Source organism: Oreochromis aureus, linkage group 6 (genome assembly GCF_013358895.1).
Source record: "Oreochromis aureus strain Israel breed Guangdong linkage group 6, ZZ_aureus, whole genome shotgun sequence".
Lineage (NCBI taxonomy): Eukaryota > Metazoa > Chordata > Actinopteri > Cichliformes > Cichlidae > Oreochromis > Oreochromis aureus.
This window is the reverse complement of record NC_052947.1, coordinates 26,955,558-26,971,330: the sequence shown is the minus strand read 5'-3', so window position 1 is coordinate 26,971,330 and position 15,773 is coordinate 26,955,558. Positions and strand designations below refer to the sequence as shown.

The 15,773-nt window shown below is 39.0% G+C and overlaps 1 protein-coding gene across 3 annotated transcripts in view; it reads right to left on the bottom strand.

Annotated features, from left to right (window-relative positions):
* Window positions 1–15,773, bottom strand: part of LOC116310711 (alpha-1,6-mannosylglycoprotein 6-beta-N-acetylglucosaminyltransferase B-like) — a 118,312-nt gene that overhangs the window by 46,638 nt on the left and 55,901 nt on the right. For all 3 annotated transcript variants that reach the window (XM_039613051.1, XM_039613049.1, XM_039613050.1), the window contains 4 exons: window positions 13,496–13,605; window positions 10,996–11,072; window positions 10,128–10,307; window positions 7,626–7,790 (listed from right to left, as the gene is read on the bottom strand). In XM_039613051.1, the coding sequence (XP_039468985.1) occupies window positions 7,626–7,790; window positions 10,128–10,307; window positions 10,996–11,072; window positions 13,496–13,605 (532 nt within the window). The remainder of the gene's footprint in view (window positions 1–7,625; window positions 7,791–10,127; window positions 10,308–10,995; window positions 11,073–13,495; window positions 13,606–15,773) is intronic.

The window sequence follows — 15,773 nt, the reverse complement described above, 5'->3', positions numbered from 1 at the left end:
TTAATTTTGCATTATGGATTGTTTTCTTATTCTCTTGTAGTGCTTGTGTTGGTGGCGGCGATGACGATGATGATGATGATGATGATGATGATGATTATTATTATTATTATTATTATTATTATTATTAGAGTTTCTGTTTATTCGTGTTTTGGAATTGTGGTCATGTATTGTTTGAGTTCCATGTGTTATATTCTGCCTCTCAGTCTGCGTCCTTGTTTAGTGGTTTATGGTTTCCTGTTTTGTTTTGAAGGCGTGTGCTTTATGTTAATGTGAGCAGCTTTGTTCCCCCTGTCTCGTTAGCCCTGATCTCTCCCTGCTGTGTCTCCCTCCTGTTGCCGATTCCCTCATTACTGCCCTGTGTATATAAGCCCTGTGTTTTCCCGTGCTCGTTGTCGCGATCTCCCTCATGCTGTGTGTTTCTCCCTGTGTCTCCTTATGTGTGTATTGTTATATTTGTCTCAGTTTAGGTTTTTGTAGATGTTCTTGGTTTAGCAATAAACGCTGCCTTTTGAGTTCAATCCCGTTTCTAGTGAGTTTGCGTTTGGGTCCAATTCCTGCCTGCACACAGCGAAACATGACACCCAACAGCTTTAGTTATTAGCTCCAAACCAATGTACTCAAAAACCAAAGTCACCCAATAATACAAACTAACAGAGAGAGAAACCTGAATATAAGAACAACCAGCACTTTTTACAATGAACAATAACAGTTTTTGTCAAAGTTTCAGAACTATGAAGAGCACCATAAATCTTGAACAGGCCTGTCTGATGAGAAGGTAAACGTATAAAAATTCAGTGTATCATATTTGAATTCTTTTTGTTTCTTTTCTCTTCATTTAAACCCAGATTAACTCCATTGTATTGAGAAAAGTAGTAGATCTAAGGGGGGCATCGCATCTGTTGTAGGTCTTCTTGTTACCTGAAGCATTTTCAATATTCTACATCATATTTATTGACATAATTTTACAGTTAACATGTTTTATTTATGGTGGTCTAGTTATGCCACAGGTACCCTAAATTAATAATAATGGCAATTACCAATTTTTATATGTTTCTGTAATGGTTAATCCACCAATATATGCACGGCCTTTAATGAAAAAGCAATTTTTAATACTAAAATGTAATCTAAAATTTGAATATATTATTAAAAGTTTACCGTTTTACAAAAAAGCTGAAAAAAATAGTAAAATGCCCAATTACAGTTATTTATTTGCATTTACTGAAAAGAAAAAAAAATAGTTTCACAGGTTGAAAGTAAAGCTTGTTATGCTAATTTTTGACTTCTCGGCGAGGTTCGCTTCACTGGCTCAAATTTGGGTATAAAACGTGAAATCTTTTTGTTATTTGCCTAATACATAACAATATAAACATAATTCATCAGTATAAACACGTTTTTGACCGATTTCCAAAATATATTTGTGGTTTTTTGTTTTTATGACAGATATTAATATATATTAAGTCCTGTATGTGCACATGAAGTACAGATGTTTACGATAAAGTACATTCACTCAAACCTGATGTCCATTATAACACTTTTAAATATTTGCATAATGGATATTGCTAAGCTCTTGGAAAGTTGAGTTTCTACTTTGCACAACGTTTTAATGACTTTGAGGATTAATATCATTGGAATTTCAAAGTGTTTGAAAAGGAAATTATGGAAATCCCCAATGAATTACTCCTCATGCTCCAGTGGAACAACATGTTACATATACACACAGAAAAACACTGTGGTAAAAATTCTTAGACATCTAACGTGAACTTTTAAAAATATATACTATGCAAAACATGTAAATTTCATAATAAAATAACTTTTACACTTTGACTTGTACTGTTATACAATTCTTCACATAGAGGCTGCAGTCTTGTCATGCATGTTCACCTAGCTGCTGCATAATTAGTGCAGCCCAGCGAGAAATGAGCAACACGTTACTTTTCACAGTGGATTAGACACAGTCATGTCCAAACGTTGCTCTGCTCAGTAATCCTGATTAACTAACACAGCATGAACACCTCCAGCTGCTTTTGCTGGCAAATGGAGCCCGCAACTTTGACCATGCAACATACATAATGAGCTTAAAACCAAATGTGAGGAGTTTGCCAGGAAGTTTTCCAAGGCCTTGTTTACTGTCTCACCATTTGTGTGCAAGTGCATACAAATGGTGAGACGCATTAGTGTTTCCTATGTCTGTACTTTCAAATCTCTTAGCTGTAGAGGATAATGCCTAAAAGGATCCAAGAGCTTTTCAGATATAAGCCACAATGGCACTCATTTCACTCTCCCCCTCCTAATTATGCGTGCTAATATTGAAGTTAGAAGAGCCAACATGTGCACCTGCACACAATATATATACATACACACAAAACTGCTACAAAATATGAGTCATTTTATGACCAGGGGAAAGACTGCATCTGAATAACAAAATGAGAAAAACAGAAAAACTGTACTAAACAAGATGAATTATTGATTTCAACCCACAATAAATGTTTAACAATATTTTCAGCTGGGCATGGAAACAGGCTGTGAACGTAACATTGAGATGTCATCATACTTTAGGTTCACATGGCAACGTTCTGCTTAAATTGTTGCCTATCTACACATTCAGCAGTTATGATGCAAAACATAAGCTCTCTTTTTTGGAGTCCCAGACTAATATTTTTCAGGTCAGTTTTTGGTGTCCACCAAAATCCTGTGGGAAACATGTGACTCATGCTGCAAAGTGCACATATAGAACTTTAAATATTAGGGGAGCTGCTCATATAGTCCATACTAATGTGGAGCCTCATTAACACGCTGTCTCACTTTCAGGGCCTATTATCCGTGCACATATTCTTAATACTCAACAATATGTTTGTACACTACATTTGTTTAGCTTTATTATTATATAGTGTTTTTAACTTCACACACTCAGCACTTTGATAAAGTAATTTCATTGATGTACTTACTTGAAAATAAAGCGTGTATACAACTTTGGACAATGATGTGTATACAGCAGAGTCAAGCTCCAGTGAGACTCCAGCTGGCGTGAAAAATCCCCTGATTGAATAAACCTGCTCTATTAACTTCTGCTTCATAAAAAGATAAGTGAAATTTAATTACAGTTTGGGTGGCAGATGGCAAGAGTGAGAATACATGGCACCAATACTATTCCCTGGCTCGGTGTTGGTGTTGGTTATAGGGTGTATCAGCGAAACGCTGGCATCGAGGCAGAAATGGAGACAGAAGGAGCTGAATTTCAAATACTGGCACAACAGTAAAACTGATAAATAAATATGAGGAAAATCACACAGTGGCAGCAGCGCTGAATAACTGTAGACTGGATTCTATAAACTGGCATCCATACACAAATGCAACGTTAATAGCGGGAGAGGAAGAGCTCAGTGCAAAAGCTGGCAACTCGCTCGTGATCTAAACTGGAGCCCAACCAGTACTGGATATGTGCTTTCAGACACAGGAAACAAAAACAGATTTCCCTATAAGTTATGAGTCCTTAGTAAGATAATATGACAATGCAGTTTAAAAATACATAAAATTAAAAAGCAACAACTTGTTGTTGTGTCTGCAGCATTCAAAGAATGGAGAATAATTTGCAGCGTAAATTATCCGTCTCTTCTTTACTTTGTTCATTTTCATGTTCATCAGACATGCTGAAACCAATATATTGGCAAATCAGCTGAGATCTAAACTGTTGATGGGGGACTTTGCTTCCTTTCTAATAGAAAGTATTTTACTTTAATTTATAATTATAAATTCATTCTGTATGGGAACTTATGAGAGCAGAATTTATTAAAAAATGTCAGAAAACTGTAGAGAGGTAAAGTTTGTGTTACCAAAAGAGAATCAAAATCTTAAGAGAGGAGAGGCAAACCAACACACACTCCTGCCACCATAACAATTTTACATACTTGCTCGCTTCAAAATGAATACGAACAGGTAGAAAGCTACACAATGGAAAGTAAACAACAGAAGGAATAACTGTGAAGCCTCATAAACTATGTGTGTCACAGCCAATTGCCTCCCTCAGGAATCTGGATAACACACAAGAGAGTTGAGTAGTTTATACAGTGGACTTATGGTACTCCCAGATGGTGTGTGTGTGTGTGCGTGTCTGAAAGTGCTGATTTTTTTGTGTATTTGTTTCACGCTGACATACATCAATGAACTCCAGTTAAAATCCCTTGTGTGTGTTCAGCATAAATGCTCACTCGCAGTGAGCTTGGGGACTCTCAAAAAGCTCTGAAGCTAATTTTTCCTGTTAACATCCCATAGGGACTGAATAAAGCCTTATGAAACCCACGGAGACACAAACAGAGGTACAATAACTTGCTCACCTTTACATCTGTCCCATCTGTTTGTTTGTATGTTCATGCACCACCCATCCGAATCAGAGTATTTTTCTGTTCTAAATGCTCTTAGATAAGTTGTAGTAAAGAAAATCTGGTCTTTGAAATGTTTATGCAATATGAGTCTGAGTCAAAGTGAAATCCTTGGAAAGACCTTGGTGCATACACTTGAGAGCAGGAGCGCAGAAGTGACTGTTAAGTATGTGTTACCACTCCAGTGGTATCCTCTGCTCGAGACATCACTAACAGGGTAACGACAGAAGTATGCAAATGCTTGGCTTAGCATCTGTTAGAACAGGACTTTGTATGGACATGTCTGTGTGTGTGTGTGTGTGTGTGTGTGTGTGTGTGTGTGTGTGTGTGTGTGTGTGTGTGTGTGTGTGTGTGTGTGTGTGTGTGTGTGTGTGTGTGTGTGTGAGACCTGGTTCTCTCATTCATCGTGCCCCCAAAGAAGGTTGCAGCTGTCCAGCCATGGGAGGCAACACAAGCTGGCACTGACAAAGATCACTACTCTACCCTTAATTTCACCTTCTTCCTCATCCTCCTTTCATGGCCCTACAAACAACTTTCCCCTCTTTACTTATACTCATGTCTTTCCTGCTTGTTTTCATATTCTTTCAACTTGCTTCCTCCTCTTCCTCTTTCCTCTAACAGCTTTTTCTTTTACCCCTACCCCAGTTCCTCACTCCTCACTTATCCTTCCACACTGTCTGCACTTCATCAGTCAGAGGTCTATTAACTCTCAAGAGGGCAGAGATAGGGAGAAGGGAAATTAGCAGCTTGACATTTGCTGACAAACACACTAAATGTGCATGCTCAAAGAAGCACAGATGCACATAAAGTGACACGGGGAGATACTAAACCTACTAGCAGACAGCCACCGAATCTCTTTCTTTGTAGGTTAACGGGATGAGGTCAGCGCCTTTGAATCTGTATCCTCATCTTTCAAAAACCTTTCAATGATTCCTGAACTTAGCTAAATATATTTCTTTTGCTGTCTAACAAAATGAAAACAGCTTTTGTTCAGATTGATTCTAATGGCAAAAAGGTTCGGCCCTGACTTTATATTCAGTTTCATAACAATGGTGAAAAAAATTCTTTTAAATGTATCATTGCTTTGAAAGGGAAGTGAACCAAGAGGTCGACTGTATTCTTTCTGAACCTCAGACTCACTAAGGAAATTGGCACTCACAAAGACATTTCCTAGAATACTTAAGGCAGGCTTTTACGTCATTGTTCACTCTGATACAAAATATCACTCACTTGCAAATACACTTGACTGTAGAAAAAATATTCTGCTGTGACTTTCAGGTAAACCCTTCATAATTACATTACTCAAATGTCCAGAGCTGCTGTGATATGTACACACACTTCCTGCTTGCCTTGCTTTGTCTTTCGTTTCCTCTTCTTCTTGATCTCGTCTCCTACCATACCTGCTTCTCTGTTCTACTAATTTATTCTTCTTCTAGGGAAACATCTACTCTGCTTACAATCAAAGCCCAAGCCAAACAAAGACACAGAACGGAATCAACAAAGCCTCATTGGAAAAGCAAAGACTAGGGATGAACCGACTGACCAGTCGCAATTAAAAGTCATACAAACTCATCATGAATGAAGACCCATAGTTCAGCAAAGAAAACTGTGAGGGGGGACCACAAAAATGAAGAACAAATCACTTTCACCCAGCTGAACATGATCATTTAACAGAGGCTAGCGAAGGAAAAGTGGCTGAAGCTAAAGCTAAAGCAATCCACAGCTCTGACTCATCCACAAGCAGGCAGCCTTGGCAAGAGCCAAAGCATTGAAGCATACTGGAATACAAAATAAAGTTAATGGGAATGTGTTTCACCTAATTTTGTTTGGTAAAGGAAACTATGTCAACTTACTGCAGTTTGGGGAAATTTTTAAAGATTAATCATTTATTTTATTATGAAAATAACAATTTTCACTGAAAAAAACTTGATTTTTGTTTGTACATGCTTAGAAAGAAAATCTGAATTTGTAAAAATCTGTATCTGCAGGTCACGCTTAAGGAAAAATCAGAATTGGACAAGAAAATTGCAATCAGTGCATCTCTAGATGGTATAATCAGGCCTGCTAATGGGAACAGGGATCGTGTCAAAGACAAATGTTAGGGCTTTTATTCAGGGTCAGAGTCATTTAAAATCAGGCAGTGATTCCCTCAACAGACTACTGAGTGACCTTAATTTGAAATTTAAATGGAAATCAATCTTGAGCGTTAACAGTGAAAAAAAAAAAGTGTGCGTCTCTGGTTAAGACTGAGCTTTAAATGCTAAATAAAATGTAAGAGATGTTGCTTTTGGCGTTTTGTTTTTTTTGTCATGATATCCAATTAGTAGTCAAGCATAAACACAGACCCACACAGACTGACAGGGAATACACAGATGCACATGTTTTTTTTTAAACTTCCGTTTCTAATTATTGTGATAAACAGCTTTAGACAGCCAAGGCTAACTCTTACAAACGCCAGGACATCTGCTGTTGAGATAGCAGCGGCAGCATTTTGTAAGGCATACACAGTTGAAGCGGCCACGAAGGCACGATAGAGGATAACAAATCCCCTCAGTGCAGAACAAGAAAGAAGAGCATCAATCACAGTGACAGAGGACTATTTCCACCCATGTTAACTTATTTTAGAGAGAGATGTGGGCAGAGAGAAATATTTTGGAAAGAAAACGCAGAATGCTTGCTCAGTCTGCCTTCTCACGTTAATGCATTCATTCATCATTACTACCTTAAGTAAAAGAGTGTGAGTGTGCTCGGAGAAGGGAAATAGCAAGGGGAGGATAAACGACCAAAAATTGTGGTGTTAAGGGTAACATGCACCGAAAAAAAATTAAGCTGCAAAAGTAAGCTTTTAGATTACACCTTCAGTTTAATGAAGTACCCTAAATCCACAAGCAGCTTAGTCTTCCAGGCCTAATGTCTCGCTCATCTCAGGCGTGTCTCACTACCTTCCCTATTTTTAACAGTCCTTTGCTAATCCATTCTCCCTCTCCTTTCCTTTCTTTCTCATCTTACTCTTTGTCCTCTAGCACTACTGCATACATCTCGCCATAATCCCAATCATTCATCATCATCATTTTATCACCTTACTTGCTTTGGCTTCTTCTCCCTCGTTTATCGTATGCAAGGATAAATGGCTGCCTTTCACTCACACACAGCCTCTGTCATGAACGGTTACTGTACAGCCTCAAATGCAACCTAAACGATACTGCGGTAAAAAAAAATTGCTGTTATAATCAAAGCAAAAAGACTTACCTTCTTCTGGTCTCTCCACTGTTGCTCCAATTTGGCATCCAGACGATTGGCAGCTGTTGCCCACTGTTGTGCAAGTCGCCGGATTCGCCGCTTCATAAAGCTGAGGGACTCCTTACCTGTCCCAACCTGGTCCAGCAACACAGAGAGGTCTGTACGGAAGGCAGCCTGGGAATGTGATGGAGAGAGAATAAAAGGTAAGCTGGTAACAAAATCAGGTAAAGTGTAAGATTTGGGCAGCACAGGGCCCACATTTTGAGCTCTGTGGTGCCTGTTTTGTATTCTGCAGCAGCATGGGTGTTAAAAGCTTTGGTCATACTGCCAGTAAACACCATAGCTATGAAGGTATGTCATGTTAATTCACCATTACCTGCAAATGCAGGCTGGTAGCCAAACAATAAATAATTTTGCAATGTTTTTCTCTGATCTGCAGCACAAAGGGACTAAAATTCAGTCAGCTTTAACACTCATAACGTACTAATACATACCAGTACCATTGTTACTAGTACTAATAATACCACAAGTAATATTAAAGTACTTCTGTCAATGAAATATACAAGGAGCAGCTATGAGCAAATGCAGTCTTGCTAACTAATGCTTTGAGTTTTCTACTCCAAAAGCTTTGGCTCAGCAATGTTTTTATGAAACACAAAAATAGTTCAGTTATTTTTGTCAGGCAGTAGATTAGTCTTCATTTGTATTAGCATTCCGGTTAGTTTCTAAATATGTCGCTCTTAAGACAGTTAATAAAGGAAAGGGAAAAGTGAAACTGCAAACATTGTGCATGCATCACATTTTTAACTATTTCAAAGACTCATGATGTGGTCTGAGTGAGCGAATGTGACTGAGAAAGGTGCCACTATATTCAGATTCAGTGCACAGTTATGTCCTTATTCCCTATTTTGAATTTCAAAATCCATAGTCCTGTATTACCACTGCACAGATTTGCACCTGAGGGCACCGTCAGGTTTGCTGTCAGAAAATGTATTAATTTTTTAACATTAAAAATCAATCCGTATTAGTAGCCGTGGATGAGGTCTGCTTTAAATAGGGAGTGAGCAGGGTCAGACACCTTACTCAACTGTAAGGTTTCTTCTGAAGAAAAGGACTGTTGATTTCTTTTGACTGCTACTCTGGACATTTATTAACAGCTCACCGACCTCAGGCTAGTTTTTTACATTTCCGTTGTTATTAACGGCTGCCTGAAATCATAATACAAAGGCTGCACTTTCAGACGAAATGGCAGAGAGAGAAAAACATTTTTTTGAAAACACTATAATTATAGTACAAACATGTCCTATTTGTCAGTTCCAGCAGTTAACTAACACAATATTGCTTGTCTAAAGCCATTTTCCCTCTGTGGCACGATGGTTTTCCACCATCTTGACTCAACTTTCTTTCCTCTACAAAACTTAAAATTTGATTATTTTTTTAAGTTTAAAAATAAAAAAGGTCTTGAATCAAGGATACAAGAAAGCTGAATCAAAGCAGATATTTCCAACCCTTAAAGTAAAAACCTTAGCAAACATAAATCTGGATTACAAGCCATTTGCTATCTTAGGCTTGCACTGAATCAAAAGCTACTTCTCCAAACACGCACATCTTAATAAATAACTTACCAGCAACAACACCTCGCACTTTACATGCTTCCAGTACACAAGAAATCAGTAGAGCCTGCTGCTATCTTTGAGTCAGTGCTGCTCTGTCTGTCCTGCAGGAGATGCTTGTTATTAAGTCTAACTGACTGAGGGACAAATTAAAGTTTCATCCAAGAACATTTTATACCGAGGCAAGTAATTAACATTTAAGTATTCCATCTGCTGACCAGATGTTTGTTTAGGTGCCAACAGCATGGAAAAGTGTTATAATAAAAGCCTTACAAGAAGTAGGTATCTACATATTGGTAACATGTTTTATTCATGTCATGAGATAAAAAAAATTTCTTTGATGTTTCACTATAAATATTCTCAACCATTGAAGTACTAGAAAAAAATACAGTCAAAATGGCTTGCAGAACTCCAAACCTCTCAATATATGAACGTTAAATACAATATATATGAACAGAGTGGCAGTACAGGCGATTTCTAATTTTTACTTCTGGATTTTTTGGCCCTTATTTCACAGACTTTTACTAAATTACTAATTTTTAAGCAACTGTCGCACAGAGTCCCTTTCTGATTTTTATTAACACATCATCTTCACATTGCTGAGGATGTGTTAGTGAGCTAAAGACTATATGACTGTACAGCTGAACAACTTATTGAGTAATGATACTTTAGGAAATTGATGGTGTTTATAAGATTACTGTAGACGACACAGCCAATGTTTTTTGGTTTTTTTCAGTTATGTGTGTAAATACTAATGAAAATTGTTGCCACAAGTTGGCAATTTTGTTAGATGTTTTGCTGAGGTGGTGAGCCAAGCATCATCATTTGTGGGTTTATTGTACATCCATCAGCTGTCAGTTGGCAGCCTGTGTTTCTAATAGCACTACTGCTCCCTTACTTGTCTCTTGGGGGACTTTGCTGGCTGCGTATGCTGGGTAGGGGGGCTGCTGTGGTTCCTCCAGGCCAGTGGGGGGCAGAACCACTCCACCTCACTCAGGTAGATGAGGAAAGAGCAGTCTGAACCATCAACACCATAGAAGGCATAGCAAGGATCTGATGTCCACCGTGCACGCATCCACTGGAGGACACACATGGAGAAATATGTATACGCGCAAAAACAGAAAAAATTACTTACCAAAGATTTAATCATCTGACTCCAATATATTGTATAAAACAACAATTAATAACTCACAACAGTCTTTCTGCAACAGGACAAAATAATGGTAACAAAATGTTTTTAAATTGTTTTCTATTAATAACTGCACATTTATAAAATTAGGAAGTTCCAGATTAAGGTGTGACCGGAGCTTGGTCTGCTGTGTGGAAGATCAGCTGATGGTAAAACTCCTTAAGGATGTGTTGTTTAAGCTGGTTTTAAGCAGGCTGACCACAGGTGCAAGCTGCTTTGAAACCCATCTCAGCTCTTTATTTCTTTTGTAAATGACGTAGTGTCATATTTACTGACACTGACGCCTGTTATGTTCTGTGCTTCTTTCTTCTTCTGGCTTTTCATAAAGCCAGAAGAAGAAATGGAAATCTAACGGCTGGGAAGTGTGCTTCATGTACGTGTGAGGAAGGTTGGGGAGGTCACAGTACAGAGCCATGCCGCCAAAAACAAATTAGTGTTGATAGAAATCTTGTTTTTTTTTTCTTTTAGATACAGTATCTTAAAGTTCATTATTTAATTGGGTAGTTATACCCTCATTAAGCCCAAATCAACTAGTCAGTTTCACATAGTGAAATGAAGAGAACAGTTAAATACTCACATCAACTTTTCCGGGACACTCTGGGAAGCGAGGGTCTCTCGGCACTTCACACTGACTTGACGACCCATCTCTCAATACTGAAGAGACACAGTGAGTGAACTTTTGCTTCTAGATTAAAACATCAATCTGTGATTCATAAGCTTCACATTTTACAGAAGATATTTACATTTGTAAATACCCGGTTAAATGATCAATTGACTTACGCCTGCTGTGAGTAAAATAAGCCACAATCACTGATGCTTCATTAGTCTACAGGCTTGCAGGCTTAGTTCACTTAAATCAGTTGGCTCTAATGAGAATATTTATTCTCCAGTGAAGATAACATTTCCAACAGCAATCAGCCAATGTAATACCATCTATCAGCTCATTTATCAGCATATGGAGCTTGTCAAAGTCTCTTTAAAATTGCAGTCTCGTTTCTGCTAATCGATTTATTTACTCAAAATGACTAGACGTGAACTCGTCTGACCCAAAGGTTGCCCTCTGAGAACCAAGAGGTTACAGCATCACTCACAGTAACAGCTTCATTCCACTTGCCTATGGACATTTCATAGCAATATTCACTTCCTTCCATAACAAAATTATTTACTGTTTATGTCATACATGCTGTGAAGTGCTCATAAATCTCTGTGGTTTTCCCTTTGCAGCCTTGCAACACATCTACTGCAGTGCACAATACTCACTGGGCCTGACAAAGCAGTCTGTCTCCCGCTGCCGCCAACCATCCTTCAGTTACGCTAGCAAGTACGTCTGCTCACTTAGGCTGCACACACTGCATTAATTGCTCCAATGACTTAGTTAACTGCCTCTGCTGCCGATGTGAGAAGAAGGGAAGACGGTGTCCGAGAAGAGAACCACTGCAGTTAGATTTTCTCCATTTCCCCCCCCTCTCTTTTAAATCCCCCCCTTCTCTCCCTAGTTCTCTCTCCGGACCATCACATCTGTCTTCTCTCAGATTCTGTCTGTTTCCATTTGCCTAATGAAAAAGAGACATTTCTCTACATAAGTCTTCCCTGGGGCTTGTCTCCATCAACTGAAAACATACACGGATTGCCTGCAAATGTGATTACAATAGCAACCACTAAGGCAACAACTGAAAATGTGGTCAACTAACTAGATAAAAACTTGACTTCTGTCCCTGTTAGATGGAACATAAAAGCCTTTTCAGCGTTTGAAGGGAAGGAAATTCTAATCACGTCTTCTAACTCTATTTCTCCTGTTGTTTCTTCTCGCACATGCCTGACCACGAGATAAATAAACCGCCACTGAGCCGTATGATAATAAAGTCCGCCGGCAGTGTTTCAATTCATCTGTGATTAGAGAAAGCAGCACTGTTTTCATTTTGGCGTGTGCCATTGTCCCTGCAGATGCAGAGGCGAAAACAAAAGGAGAAGTAATGCTCATTTATTCTCATGTAAAGAGCTGAGCAATTAGCCTCAAGAAAAAAGTAACAGAGGAAAGTGGGCGGATATTTGGTTTTACTGCGGTTTTGATAAAAAAAAGTCTGTTGTGAACAAGACAACAGAAAACCACACAGTTGGATAAGAGCTGACATTTACAGAGATGACCTCGCCTCCACTTCAGAGCTTCCATGATGATTCCATAGCCTGAGTTTATTTCTCTCGATTTTTAATTTACTGGAAAAAAAACAAAACAAAACAAAACATAAAAAACAATCTGATGTCATTGACTACAGAAGATTCTGGATGTTGACTCGAATCAAACCTCATCTCGTTTTTTTTCTTCAAACTTTAAAGTTCAAGTTGGTGTATTTGACTCTCTATTTTAATCTTTACTAGTATAACGACCCATTGTCCAAATACTTTCTACTATGTTTTAATATTTTTGTGTCAGAAGGTGTCAGACAGAAGCTCTGCTAACTGACATGGTATGAAAACTGATTTGTGTCAGTGATCAAAGAAAAAAAATCACCCAAATAACAGATGTGTGTGTGTTTCTGTTTCTCCTCGTTCCTTTGCATGTGTGGGTCTGCATATTTGTCAGCACAAGCTGACAGCTGTTCATGTGTTCAGCTGTGCTTCAAGTTGCAAATTACTGATTACATTTCAGTGGCTGTTCTTATGCAGTGGTGCAATGTTTGCGATGCACTCTTCACATTGTGTGAGACCACGTATACCACCACTGGTACCAAGTGTCTGCCAGTGCCCTCCTCTTTTATGTGTAGATTTTTATTGTGTATAATGAAATTGTGTGCAATTGTGTGTTTATTGCACATAATGCAAGCTCATTTCCCTTTGGGGTAACGACGTTAATCAATCAATTTCTTATTGTAAATCGTAAAAGTGGAGCAGGCTGGATGAGAGTGAGGTGTGTCTTGTATACTTATTTATTGTTCTTGTAATATCCCTGTGCTGTATATTAATTTATGATGTTGTCTGTAATTGTAGCTGATCTACGGAACAAGGAAACCAATGATAAGCTGGATTTTACTCATATGTATTGTAAACAAGTTGAAAGCATGATGATAATGATACTGTACCTCTGCCTTGCACCATACTATTTTGCAATATCTGCTCCACCCTGATGGCCATGTTAGAGACATTCTGGGCGATAGCTTGGATCCTCTCCACCAGGCTGGCTGGTTGAAACCTGGAGACACCAAACACATGGACTTAGAGTGAAGAAATGCAGACGATCACAATGGACAGAAAGCAAAGTAGAGCACTTGTGTCACTTACACACCTGGCAGCAAAACATTCAAACAACCACTGCCATTCACCCCCATCTTGTGCATTGACATTTACAGGGAGTGCAGAATTATTAGGCAAATGAGTATTTTGTCCACATCATCCTCTTCATGCATGTTGTCTTACTCCAAGCTGTATAGGCTCGAAAGCCTACTACCAATTAAGCATATTAGGTGATGTGCATCTCTGTAATGAGAAGGGGTGTGGTCTAATGACATCAACACCCTATATCAGGTGTGCATAATTATTAGGCAACTTCCTTTCCTTTGGCAAAATGGGTCAAAAGAAGGACTTGACAGGCTCAGAAAAGTCAAAAATAGTGAGATATCTTGCAGAGGGATGCAGCAGTCTTAAAATTGCAAAGCTTCTGAAGCGTGATCATCAAACAATCAAGCGTTTCATTCAAAATAGTCAACAGGGTCGCAAGAAGCGTGTGGAAAAACCAAGGCACAAAATAACTGCCCATGAACTGAGAAAAGTCAAGCGTGCAGCTGCCAAGATGCCACTTGCCACCAGTTTGGCCATATTTCAGAGCTGCAACATCACTGGGTGCCCAAAAGCACAAGGTGTGCAATACTCAGAGACATGGCCAAGGTAAGAAAGGCTGAAAGACGACCACCACTGAACAAGACACACAAGCTGAAACGTCAAGACTGGGCCAAGAAATCTCTCAAGACTGATTTTTCTAAGGTTTTATGGACTGATGAAATGAGAGTGAGTCTTGATGGGCCCGTGGCTGGATTGGTAAAGGGCAGAGAGCTCCAGTCCGACTCAGACGCCAGCAAGGTGGAGGTGGAGTACTGGTTTGGGCTGGTATCATCAAAGATGAGCTTGTGGGGCCTTTTCGGGTTGAGGATGGAGTCAAGCTCAACTCCCAGTCCTACTGCCAGTTTCTGGAAGACACCTTCTTCAAGCAGTGGTACAGGAAGAAGTCTGCATCCTTCAAGAAAACATGATTTTCATGCAGGACAATGCTCCATCACACGCGTCCAAGTACTCCACAGCGTGGCTGGCAAGAAAGGGTATAAAAGAAGAAAAACTAATGACATGGCCTCCTTGTTCACCTGATCTGAACCCCATTGAGAACCTGTGGTCCATCATCAAATGTGAGATTTACAAGGAGGGAAAACAGTACACCTCTGAACAGTGTCTGGGAGGCTGTGGTTGCTGCTGCACGCAATGTTGATGGTGAACAGATCAAAACACTGACAGAATCCATGGATGGCAGGCTTTTGAGTGTCCTTGCAAAGAAAGGTGGCTATATTGGTCGCTGATTTGTTTTTGTTTTGTTTTGAATGTCAGAAATGTATATTTGTGAATGTGGAGATGTTATATTGGTTTCACTGGTAAAAATAAATAATTGAAATGGGTATATATTTGTTTTTTGTTAAGTTGCCTAATAATTATGCACAGTAATAGCCACCTGCACACACAGATATCCCCCTAAAATAGCTAAAACTAAAAACTACTTCCAAAAACATTCAGCTTTGATATTAATGAGTTTTTTGGGTTCATTGAGAACATGGTTGTTGTTCAATAATAAAATTATTCCTCAAAAATACAACTTGCCTAATAATTCTGCACTCCCTGTAGTCTCTTCCCTACTACATACTCTTCCTCCCTCCTTCCATTCATGGGCTAATGACCCTCCTCTTTTGTTATTCCCCTTTTTCACTTGTGGTTTCTACCTTTTTCCGTCCGATTTGTCGCCAACTCCCTTTCCTCTCTTGCTTTCCATTGCAACTTTCCTTTTTTTTTTACATCTCAATAGATGTAGAAGTGTTAGTAGGGGATGCAAATTGGTAGACACATGGTTGGAGCGTGAAATAGGAAAAGACCTTCACTGTTAATACCACTTCCTCTCTGGGGTGTGAGACTTCCCATTCACATAATAAGATGTGTGGGAAATGTGTGCGTATTATGTGTATATGTTTCAGTTTTCATTCCCAAAACATTAGACTGCATGGTAGCACATCATACAGTGCAAAGCCAAGCCTGCACACCCACACTGCTGTGCCCATTATGTCCATTTAAATGATTCACTTGCAGCATGCAGTATGTGTCTGTGTA